Source organism: Glycine max, chromosome 9 (assembly GCF_000004515.6).
Source record: "Glycine max cultivar Williams 82 chromosome 9, Glycine_max_v4.0, whole genome shotgun sequence".
Lineage (NCBI taxonomy): Eukaryota > Viridiplantae > Streptophyta > Magnoliopsida > Fabales > Fabaceae > Glycine > Glycine max.
This window is the reverse complement of record NC_038245.2, coordinates 49024139-49037086: the sequence shown is the minus strand read 5'-3', so window position 1 is coordinate 49037086 and position 12948 is coordinate 49024139. Positions and strand designations below refer to the sequence as shown.

Here is a 12948-nt window from a genome sequence, read left to right as displayed (position 1 = left end):
TAATCCTATTATTAGGGATGTTTTAGACCTAACAGAGTTGCTAACATGCTTCTTTCAAGACTATTAACCATTTTTAACTCAAATCACCTTTTCTTTAATGCTTTTAAGGCACGATGCAACAATTCTATTCGTACGTTAATGCTTTTATTTTTACTTTTTACATATTTAAGTATTATGTGTCAAAATATGTAATAAAAAAACAAATATTCCGTTACTACCCTTTATTTATATAAAGGTGTTGGTGTCGACTTTAGTATTTCATGGTTAACATTTTCCAAACGTTTATTTTATTAAAATATAAACACAAAACACATTTATTGTTGTTATATTTCAAGTAATGAAGATTGAGGAGCACTAGCAGTCTAGCATGATACTTTCTATCACTCTCGTTTCAAAAACTATCTTATTAGTTGAAATTCATGTAAATTTCATTAATTTGAAAATGAAACCTATCAAATAAAGAATGAGACCTGCATTGAAACAATTGAATAAAAAGCTTAGCAACTAGTAATTGTTAAAAGATATCAATGCTTTCAAAAGAAATCCAAATAACTTCCACTAAAACATAGTACTTATTTTACTACATAATGGGAAGTCACTACGTTGATGATGATTTCGGATTAGGAATATTTAAATATTTTTGAAAAATTCCTTTTTTGAAAAAAAATTGCTTGAATTTTCTTACTAAAACTTTGATCCATATACTAATACTGCTGAGTACCGACTCAATCAAAAACACATAGTTTGTTTGTTTTTAAATATAGTAAACGGTCCCTCCATACTACTGATACTAGAGTTACAGGGCTTCTTTCAACCTACTTTTAAATACAAGGATTAAAACAGCTTTTGATCTTAAACGTGAATTTCAATTCTAGTTTTTAATCTTTTAAATATGGATCATTATATGTTTATTTAGTTAGTATTTAGTTCTCAATAACCAATACTTTGATAAATAAAAATATAAAGAACAATTATTAAAGACACTAAGGACTATATCTTACTTTTCATTAACAAAGAGAGTTCATAATTTGATTCTTAACAATACAAAATCAGTTAATTTTATTCTAGAAATCAAAATTGACAAGTGTAAAACAAAGTCAAAGACCAAATTAATAGATGCACATTAAAGTTAAAATCAAAATAAATGGAGAGGATTTTTTCTAAATAATACTTTTTGAAGTTTGAGATTAAATTATGAAGTCTTTAACATTTGGAACCGAAATGTCTGACCAGTCATCATTTCAAAGACCATTTTTTTGGGCAATTTTAGGAACTAAGTTAATAATATATTCAAACGAGTCAAGGAGACAGATAGGACGATGATCTAAGGGAGATTTGTTGAATTTTGGATTTTGTATTTTCTTTTTGTTGCCTTTATTTCTTTCAACTAAGTTGTATTATCATTAAAAACAATATTGTTTTCTGGTATAAGCCTACAAGTCACCATAATCTTTCACTCGAGACAATTTTACTCCATCTGAATAACCGTGTGTCCGTGTCTGAAAAATCAGTAAAAAGACCAACATTTTTACTATCTACATTCGTCCATTCTTTCCAAATCTAAAATTTTCAAATATTTAAACATTAAACTCATTAAAGCAAGTATAAGATGCTATAAAGAAAATAACAAGCCTATACTCGTGACATAATAATAAATGGCTAGGTTGAGACAAAAGCTCGAACAAATTCAGTTGTGATTACATCCGAATTAGCCTAATCATAACACTGCACATTGCAGCATCTACCTAATCAGCCAAGGAATCAGATGCTCTGGTAGGCAAAGAAAATTGTAGAAACCTAGCTGCAACTTACACCACTAGCTACTTGGTCCTACGGTGTCATCGACAAAAGATCATAATAAGGTTTGAAAAGAGTGGAAAGTAGGCGATATAGAACAACAACACTGGAAACAATAAACAAAGAGTTCAGTCATGAATGTTGTCAGCGAGACTCCAGGTTGATCATCAACTTAACTATCAGGAAGAGATATGTTAATGTCAGTAACCAACTTCATCGAGTCGGCCATGGAGTGCATGTTAACCCAGTTTTCTCGACGAAAGGCCGAGGGAGGAGAAAAGTTCGAGTTAAGGGTTGTTCCTGAGTTGTTGTGCAGTAGGTGTCCACCCATGACATCCTCCTTTTCACCATTAGTAGGGGGTGGCGCAGAAGACACTGCAATGGAAGGGGTGACATTAGCTGGTGCATAATCAGACTTTGGCTTCTTTGGTTTCTTATCTTGCGGGTTGTTTGGCAAAAAGCTTCCCACCACCACCTGATAACATAAAAAGTGATCCTTCATTTGAGGAACAAATGTCTAACCAGTTCAAAGTAAATTGAACCAGATGCTACATTAAGGTAACTCCCTTGTGTTGTGCCTTTAATCAAGGCATGCAACTTTGCCTCTTTCATTTGACAACCCTCAATTGTTTGGGATGTATTTGAGCAAAAATTGTTTGGCAAAGTTTTCAATATCACAGAAAATGTAGGATGTTGGGGACTAATTTGAATCCAACCTTGTAGTCCTTACCACCCAATCCATGGTCATGATCACATACCTAATTGAGTTGAGAAAGGAATGTTTACCTGCACAGGACCAGCAGCTACAAGGAGACCAGCAACTCCACCACCTACAATGCGACCATCTGGACTTGACAATGAAACACTCATCCCACCTGATCTGCTTCTTGTTCCTTGGTTGTCAGTAGGCATGAATGATCCAGATAATGAAAGTATCTCAAAACGGCCCTAGAAAATAATCCCAAATGTGAAACATAAGATTTTATAGCACCCATCAAGAACATCATACCAATAATTAAAGTAAAAACTAAAATTTCCAAGTAAATGATGAACATAAAGTGGTAAAGTTACAAATTGCCATCAAGTACCATTACCATCAAAGACATAATTCTACACCCTAGTATTTTTTTCTGTATTTTCCAGCCAAACCTAGCCCTTTTTTAACCATTTGCAGTCTCTACCTAGCAAAACTAAATCCTGGAATTCTCTCAAACTAATCAATGCTCCCATTCTAATTTTTGAAACCATAAAGGGATACTTCTGTTTCTTATGCTTAACATGCATGGTGCATATAATTGCATATCAAGAATAGTTTAAGCACCTCATAGGTCAAGGTTCCCCCAGAAGAATCAGGCTGACGAAGTGTAACATTTGAAATTACACCACTAGCAGATAGGATGCATATAGCACGGGGTCCTTGTTGGGAAAAAGATATAACCTTCATTGTAATGTCCTGAAAAAACAACAGTGCAAAACAAAAATAACAGTATTTAATTGTCTCTTCTGCAAGAAGAATTAGCACTACAATATATAAAGCAAGTTAAGAGAATATCGTAATAAAGGTTTTTTCTTGAATGGAGAATATAGCACAAACACTTAATTGTTTTCACTTTTATTCAAACTATTTTTTATGAATAACTATAGCTAAATTTGCAGTGACTTCATAGGTGAGACTCAAAGATTGGTACTGATGGAATCATATACAATAATCATATGCTCATCATTCTATACTGCAGACATATAACCAAAATGTTGGAACAAATATATGAAAAGAAACAGAGGTTAATAACCATGAAAAAAGAAAAGGGGTGAATCCAACATGGAAGGAAACTAGACTGCATGCTTGGTCCTTCATAAACAAAATGTTTACCAAAAAAAATGAGATGGAAAAGTAGAGGAGTTAAAAAGATACAACAAATTGCCGTTAATGTTTGCATCTATGAAGGTCTTTTATTTTAGTTCTTGTCACGTAGTGTATATGCATTTTAACAAACAAACAAAATAGCAGTGTTTTTTTGTCAAGAAAGAACACTTCTTGCCAAACACAATAAGCAAACAATGTTAGTTAATTTGCAAATATCATCAATACAAGAACAGAGCATTTGTATATAATTGTCCATATATTACACAAATAAACAATAATTTTTTTAAAAAAAACAGAGATTTAAACCATGTTATTAATACATTAGCACATTCTATATAACAGATCGATACAGGAAACAAATCATACTTCCTTAAATCATATTATCATTATTTGCAAGATTTACCCTCCAACACCAACAGATAACTGAACAAAGCACACCCTCTCCACATAATTGATATACTTGTTTTAACTTTAACCAGTTACACGATATGGCAGATAACAGAAATTTATACACCCATATATTCCAGACTCACAAGGGCATAATACCGGATAGTTGGAAATAAATTCAAAGCAAACTCAGGTATCAAATGAAGTTAAAAAAAATGTTTTCCCCCTCCCTCAAGCATACCTCGCCAGTATTGACCGTAATGATATGGGGCATAAAGTTTGTACCAACAGAATCACCTGCAGAAGTACGGACAATAGATATTAACAGAAATTAGTAGAAACTTAAAGTAATTAATAATTTCTACAAAAAGCAGTCATACATTTGTCCCAGACTACGTATATTGGGTGAGTTTGTTTAAACTTAAAAAAATAATAATTAAAATAAGTGTTTTTTTAAGAAGCCGATAGGATTTGCTTCTTAAGATAAGCAGAAAACTGGCGTTTTTTTAAGCAAAAGCAATTTAGACAAACACACTAAAAAAACAGAATGTTATTTATTTTATTAAAATAAACACTTATTTCAACAAATAAGTTTAAATAAACTTGCCCATTATGAATTATCTTATAGCACAGTGGGAGCAAATTTAAAGAAAAACCAATTAGCAAATTTAAAGTTAATACAACCAATCTGTAAAATGATATATTTTGAGAATAAACGTTAAATTTAAGGTTTTAATTGTCATCGTGGTAAATACTTCCCAAACCTTAAAATTGTGAGAGAAAAAAATATGGCAGACAAGTGCAGCTGATGTGGTATTGCAGCCACAATTGTGTTTGCAGAGTGCAGACCACAATTCAACACTCCGTTGCTAGCATAGAATCACATTTCCATGCGTGGAAACACCATCAAAGTTTTAAAATTAAATTCATTCACCTCACTTCAAAAAGTTCAACAACACAAAAAGGATGAATTCTTTTAGGAATTTGCAAATAAAAAAGGAGAGTTTTTTCAATGTATTCAGGGATGGTAGTCTAAAAGCTTGACAGGAAGCAAACTTTAAGAAGCAAGAAAAGTTATCAAAAATAGAAAGATACTACTAAATTCACAACAATGAAGTTATTTGATAAACCATGTTAGTGACACATAATCATGCTATTTACAAGCAATGCATGTTATTAAGCATTAAAAGTACCAAATTCCATTACCAAAAAGATCCACTCCAACTTTCTTCGGCAGCTTGTACTCCATCGCTCGCGGTTTCCCCCGCTGCTTCCCGGACGAGAATTCATTAGCAAATGGAGCTGAAGATGAGATTGGAATGGGTGACAATGCCATAGAGTTCAACCCATCTGGCCCATATTTCCTTGGTCTACCCCTTTTCTTCTTAGCTGCTGTTCCATCCAATCCCACACTCGCTGGTGAGACACCAATAGCTCCAGCTGTTGCTTCAGGAACAGGTGGAGGAACCTGGCTTGGAGCTTCACTCCTTGGTGCCATGTGATAGGCTGATGGAGCTTCTGCTCCTATCACTGTAACCCCAGAACTTATCCCTTCTCTTCCTTCCATGCATATATCAAACTATTCACTCCTAAGTCTACACAATCTAACCAAAATCTGCAAGTCAGAAATGAGTCGTACAATCATACTTAGTAAGGAAAATGGCTCATTAAAGCACATGCCATTGCAAAAATTTGAGCATTCTAGCAAAACCAAGGATTTGAACCATTCTTAAACATGCAAGGAAACCAAAGTGAAAACCCATCAAAGGATTCCCACAAACTAGGAAGAAAGAAAACAAAGACACAAACTTTGGAGTTTTTAAGTTGTTTAGCTGAATTAGCAGATCCATTTAAAACTTTTAACTTTGCACTAAAATGCAAAAATCACATCACTCTAGGGTTTGAATAGAAAATCATATGAGGAAAAAATGCAGTTATTTTCTAACAAAGTTCATTTTTTTTCCTTTTGTTTCCATCTCTGAAAAATCGGTACATGCTCAGTTATCAAGTTTTCAACTTTCAAGTACTGAAACTAGAAATTTGATTCGTAACCAAAAGGACGAAAAAAGAGGGCATTAAAATAAATACAAAAATAGGAAAATATTTTGCTATATTATTACAACTTCAAAACATACTTTGGTAAGAAAATTTTGAAAACATGTTTAAAAATAGCAAATTCAAACTCAGTATCATAAATTTTTTTTTTTTAACAAACCACTCATTCACTTCAAATATTTCTAAGCCCCGAACTCTGAACAGAGCAAAAGCAACCAGAAATACCAAAGATTTTTCTAAAAGAGCAAAATAAAAAAACAAATAATAAAAAAAAAACTCCACCCTTTTGCATAAACCCGCTTCGTATCTGGCATTTACCTAAACTTTTAAAAGACAGAAAGCTGAAACTCAAGGAAAAATTAAGTACACAAAAGGAAAAAAAAATAAAAAATAAAAACTATTTTTTTACATACCAACATCAAACTCTGAATACTGTTCAGAATACAAAGATCATGACCTGTCCATGCACACACTTCAGCAAGACTCTTCTGAAGGTGTAATCTTGTATTAAGATTTCTTTTCAGTTCCCTCCAGAACTTAACTTGCTCACTCAACCCAGAAAGTGAAAATAATATATATATATATATATATATATATATATATATATATAATAAAATAAAAACACAGAAAAAAAGGAAAAAGAGCAGAAAAGGGTGAAAAACCGTTTGCTCCAGAAATTTAAAACAACTTGGAAATTTCAAGAGTTGAAAAAAACCTGTTGGCTGGTTGGGTTTTCCAAAGCTGCTGCTCGAATTGAAAGTTGAAATTTTTTAAAGGTAAAATATGGTAAAGCACAAAATAAATACTGCAACAGCAACATTAAATAATAATTAAAATAAAGGAAATGCTGTATCTTTAATATATTAAAAAGTTTTATATATCAAATATATAATATATATTTTTATCAGGATCAAATATATAATATTTAATGTTTTTAATATATTTTTATCGTAATTTCAACAGTAGTATTTTTCTTTATTAATTTTTAAACGAACTTCTTAAAAGACAAAAAGAAAGATAAACGAATATTTAAAACCCTCGTTATCACAAATCAAATAACAACATTAATAATCGTGAAAAAAGAGCAACTCAAGGGCAATGAAATAGGTGAATATTTGTTAAAAAAATATGTGAATTTTATTTTGAATAAATTTGTAAACCCCATAAAAATAGTATATCTAATTAGAATATTAATATATTGTATTTTATGATAAATTATCATATATTTAAAAATAGTTTAATTTTATAATGATTATTTAAAAGTTATATATAAAATATTTTTCATTTATTTAATGCTCTAATATAAAAATCTTCCCATTATTATCGGGAAAATCTCTCTCTCTCTCTCTCTCTCTCTATATATATATATATATATATTCCCATTAATAATTAATAATATATAAAAAAAATAAACTAAATTCTGTTTTTTTTTATAATTAGTGGCTAAAATGGTAAACTTTTTTTTAAGAATAAGAAGTATTCTCATTTAGATTTTAGAGGGAAAAAAAACACGCATAACTGTTCCTTTTTTATTTATTATTATGAGATACTAATATGATTTTCCATATATGGATGCAAGTCGGTGTTAGATGACCAACCTTCCTGCGGCCGGTAACCCGCTTTTTGTCTTTTTTTTAAAAAAAAACATAAATTAGTATTTAGTTTTTTCTATTAAATCACAAATATCTCTACAAAGAAATAATCACGTTTAAATAATTTAAGCATTTAATATAATTATATATCTTAAACTCAAATCTAAGATATTTAATTAAAAATAAGAGTGAATAGTTGATTTATGCATATATTGTTTTTTAGTTTGAGCCACAAGTACTTTCCATTGATGGCAATCATACTTTTCATTAAGAGTAAGAGTCCGTAGTTGATTTATGCATATATTGTTTTTTAGTTTAAGCCACAAGTATGTTCATTGATGATGACAACGTAGTTTATCAATCTTCAGTGGTTCATCTATATGTATTTAGTTTTATATATATTAGTATTTAATTTCTTGGTATTTTGTTTTAGATATATGAAAAAATTTATTTTTTAAAATATTTAATACAACTACATATTTAAAACTTAATCTTAATATCTCTTGTTAAGTTAAGCAAAACAAACAAATGCATTGAAAGCTTCAACTTGAAAAAAAGAAGTTTAACAGGTTGTTGTCCAATCCATTTTGTCATCCTTTATATGTGTATTAGAATGTCAAGAGTTTTATAATTAAAACATTACAAAGGAAAAAAGTATATTATGTTTTATGTTAATTATTTTAAAATATATTTGGAGAAGAAAAATAATATAAATTAGAGACTGACATAAAGGTCAATGATTTAAAATTTTAAAATTGACAATGATTCACATGTTAACCGTACTTTTTATTTACATTTTTTTAAGAAAGTAATCATTTATTTTTCCAAAAGTTCTCGAAATAAAGAAAAAAATAATTACTTTTTTCAATGAGTTTAACTAAATATATGTTAAGGTGAGTTTGTTTAAATTAAAAAAAAATAAGTAATTTTTAAAAAAATGTGATTTGCTTATTTAATAAATAAAAATTACTTATTTTAACTAAAAATAATTTTGACAAACATAATAAAAAAAAGTAAAAATTGTTTAATTCATTAAAAAACATTTTTTTGGAAAAACACGCTTAAACCAACTAGTCCTAAAGCACAAACTTTTTAGTATCCTCAATTAACTTCTTAGAAAAATTGTCTCCATCCCTTTGATACAGATTATGCTCCTTTTCTAGCTAAAAAGTATCAGCAAATTGTTTTTTTTTAAGGAAAGGTATTAGCAAATTGTTAATGTAAGTCTTTATACACATTCTTAGTATTAATCTTATTTCTGATTTCATAATTAAGTTTTTATGCCTTTTAATTTATCAAATTTGATTTGTAGTTTTTTTTTTAAAAAAATCTCAAAATTATATTTGTAAATAATAAAATTAATAAGTTTTAACCTTTTAACACAACCTACCTTTTTGCACATTTGGGTGATGGTGGTGAATTATATGTCTGTATGATTCGCACTTCCATCCAAAGGCACATCTAAAAATTTCAAGTTATAACAGAGTAACAATCAGATATAAATTTATGAGATTACTAACTCATGCTCGTTAAGATAAGAAAATTTATTGAAAGGAAAAAGATCATATTGTTTATGATGTTTTTGTGTTATATTATGATTTACATAATAAATATTGTTTTATTTAAATTTTTTAATTAATGCTCTGAGTGTCCCTAAGGGTATTGATTAATAAAATCCTAATATTTTTTATAGATTAGATTTTCTTATTGTTTTTTAAATTACGAAAATAATTTGTAATTACAAATATGTTTTATTAAAAATAATTAAAAAATTGTGCAGGCAACTTACTTCATAATGATTAAAAAATTAAAAGTAAAATGAAGTTATGTCATATTTGCATTTACATAGATTAAAAATTCAAAGTATATTTATACTAACCTATTTTAAAGTTAAAAGAATTCCTAAATTGACTTAAGTAATAATAAGAGTCTGTGTTCTTTAATTAAGTGATTAAGAATTTAAATATCGATTGAGAGTGTATTTGTGTCTGTGTTATTTTTAACGGAAAACAAAAGCAACTCTCATGCTGTTTTGTAATTTTTGCATAAGAAAGTGCATTTTTCCCATTTGATATTATTCTGAGGCATTTTCAAACACATATAGTGACTCGTCTTTTGTTCACACGTAATTTTTTATAAAAATTAATCGATACTTCTTGCAAAAGTAACTTCACTGGTTAGAAAAAAGAAAATTGTAAGTGTTTTAATTAAAACCTGCAACGTGCAATATCCAAGTTTGTTACATTACTTTTTTATTTTTAAAAAATAATTTGTTTGATACTTGTAGTCAGTAGATAACATCACATAGGGGTAAGGTTAGGTAATATTAGTTATTTATGATCTAAACAAAAGCTGCATGATCTAATAAAGAAGGGAAACAAAAAAAGATGATATATTTATTGCATGTTACCTGTTAGTTGAAATCTGAAAGGATACATTGGCACGTGACAGTGGACATTTGTCATTGTAGCAGGTGGCTCCTCTGTTGGGAATGACCAATTGACTTACCTTATCCGTGAAAGAAAGAGAAAATTATTTTTTAACTTTAGAAAAGAAAAAGGCTAAGACATTCCATTTCATCAACAAATTTAATATGTCAATTCATATTATTATTATTTCAATTTCAAAAGATCAGTACAAGTAAGAATATTTTTATGGCATGTAAAATTTCTTTTGAATTAATAATAATAACATATTATTAGTGAAATTAGTCTCTGAGTCAATAAATTAGTTAAAGATTATATTCATTTACAAAAAATATTTAACTATAAAATATCTTTTTTCTTTTAAAGGATTACAAAAATACCTTAGACGCTTGTTACTGTGAATGTGATGTTATATATATTTAGACAGATAAAATGTTACATGTTAGAAAAATATTTAGACAAACAAAAGGTTACATGTTATAAAAAGTTCACATTTCTAAAATGAAAATATAACACATTTTATAAGATAATGGAAGTTATTTTTATGGTCTTATAAATTTTGGGTTAAAGATGAATAAAGATTCATCACTTAGGAAATATTTATTTTATGTGTAATTTTTTTAGTCTCATAAATATTATTTTTAGAAATAAAAGATGAAAATATTAATTTTGAGTATATTATAAAAAAAAATATTTGATTACCTATTAAAAATGGTTGGAGATATTTTTATATGTATGAGAATAATTAAAAACATGTATTTATTTGATATTTTTTCTAAAAATATATAATAATTACATATGTACAAATGTATGTAACAACTAACAACTCACAATAGTTCAAAAAACCAGGGCCCAAAAAAGGTAGGTCACTATAACCCATCATGGTCCAATTGTGATAGTGGGTAGCAAAGACAGTATATGTTTAATTTTACTTACCAAAAATGATTTGTAACACTTTTAAACATAATCATTTTTGATATCTTGACAATCAACCTGATTATTTTTTTAATCATTGATTGTCCATACAAATCATCATGTCAAATTTTTAGTATGCTTTATTCTTATTTACATGTTTTTTTAAAAAAATTCTTAATAATTATTCCATTCATTTCATAATTACTTCAAATTATCTATATTATTTTTTAGTATGCTTCATTCATTTCATAATAATTACTTTATTTTTAATAATTTTTTATCTATATTATTTTTAGTATGCTTCATTCATTTCATAATTACTTCAAATTAAACATATTTATTAATATAATTCTTAATAAACTATCCAAAAATAGATTCACCTTGTTAATATAAATAATACTAATTAATTTCTCTAAGTCATAATTAACTTGATAGTTTTATACATGCACAATATTTTGATTCATCTTATTTTGATGTGATTCGTATAGGATATTACATGATTATTATTTCAAGGAAATAAATATTTCCTTCTCCTTTGTCGAGATTAAGTATTGCTTAAAGGTGGGGTTATGACTTACCCCTAAATAAAATAGAGTCGAGATTAATTATTTAATTGCTTCATAATAAATGTGGGATAAAGTTTTTTCCTATAAGACTAAAAATTTTATGCATGAAACAAACATTCCTTTATGGATGATTATATATAAAAAATTTATATTATTAATTAAAAATAATTAAATTTATAACATTTATATATCTTATTTAATTAATTTTTATCCACGAAGACTATTCCTCTTTAACTTATCTTCAAACATAAAAATAATAGATTGTGTCTTTAGTTCGTACTTTAAATTTTTTTCCAAATTAGAGTTAAAATCATAGAATTATGTTAATGGTCGATAAGACCAAACACAAACATTATGCATAGAATTCCCCAGACATCATCTTTTATTTCCTTTATCATTTTAAACCTCAAGTTTTTTTTATAAATAATATCTTAAATATTGTTAGAAGTCATAGATGAAAGCATTTTTAAATTTATAAAGTATTCATATTGTTTAATAATTTTCTAATAGATAAAACAATGATTAAAAAATCGAGTGAGCTTAATATCTCAAGAAATTAATTGCCAATTTTCAATGCACTTATCTTTATAATCGAGTGTGGAATCACTATGCCTCAAAATTCATTTCAAAGCTCATGATTTAAAGATAAGATTTTACCAATAAAGAATTGATCCTTTTGCTTTTGTTTGCAATAGAAATGGGTTGAAATTCAACAAAGTGTGGCTGTGTAGTGTAGGTACATTTCTACAAAGAACCAATAAATAAAGTCCTTGTGACACGTGTCGGACACCCAAGCTTGTCTTAGGTTTCTTTGGCATTTAGTGAGTCTCACACACTAGGGTCACTTTATCTCCTCTCCTCTGGATATTGTTCTGCACATGCTCTGTTGAGTCAAAACCCAACATGATTATACTGGGCCCACCCACCCACATTTTCAAAGTATCCATCACTCTTTCTTATCTGTATTTTGTGAGAATAAAATGCTACTTAATTAAAGAATTTGCCGGATTTATTTTTTAAAATAATATACATGCTTTGTCCTTTAATGAATAATGATAGATAAATTCGAACAATCTTTTAATATTAAATTTCGATGTCACAATAACATAGAAGAGTTATTTTGAAAAGTAAGATTCTTTTATTTCTAAAAATAATTTGTTTACTCTAAATTTGAGTTTAAAATTTAATTTTCATTTTATAAAAGTGTTTTCTTTCGAACAGTGTAACATAACAATTGCATCGTTTTTGGTATATAGTAATAATGGACTAATATGCTACAGATAAAAGTAATAGTTTTCATATAAAATACATTAGTGGTTATATTTTTAGATATTTCAAAAAAAGCA

The 12948-nt window shown here is 28.1% G+C and overlaps 1 protein-coding gene across 4 annotated transcripts; it reads right to left on the bottom strand.

Moving 5' to 3' along the window:
* Positions 1–1646: 1646 nt before the first annotated feature.
* LOC100791563 (AT-hook motif nuclear-localized protein 7) lies at positions 1647–6902 on the bottom strand. Of its 4 annotated transcripts, none has more exons than XM_006587824.3 (6): positions 6819–6902; positions 5255–5663; positions 4290–4345; positions 3119–3250; positions 2584–2745; positions 1647–2272 (listed from the first exon to the last, which is right to left on the bottom strand). In XM_006587824.3, the coding sequence occupies exons 2-6, from the start codon at positions 5613–5615 to the stop codon at positions 1970–1972; spliced, it is 1014 nt and encodes a 337-aa protein (XP_006587887.1). In that variant the 5' UTR covers positions 5616–5663; positions 6819–6902; the 3' UTR covers positions 1647–1969. The 4 variants fall into 4 exon arrangements, with proteins under 4 accessions (XP_006587887.1, XP_006587889.1, XP_003534610.1 ...); XM_006587826.3 differs by having other exon boundaries at positions 5255–5652; positions 6819–6891; XM_003534562.5 differs by lacking the exon at positions 6819–6902 and adding an exon at positions 6517–6675.
* Positions 6903–12948: the final 6046 nt, after the last annotated feature.

Excerpts from the sequence above, each read along its gene's own strand:
- LOC100791563 (XM_006587824.3), bottom strand. The coding sequence starts at position 5,615 with ATGGAAGGAAGAGAAGGGATAAGTTCTGGGGTTACAGTGATAGGAGCA. Across the intron at positions 4,346-5,254 it reads AGTTGGAGTGGATCTTTTTG|GTGATTCTGTTGGTACAAAC; the intron begins GTAATGGAATTT and ends GTACTTCTGCAG. Across the intron at positions 2,746-3,118 it reads GGGGAACCTTGACCTATGAG|GGCCGTTTTGAGATACTTTC; the intron begins GTGCTTAAACTA and ends ATTATTTTCTAG.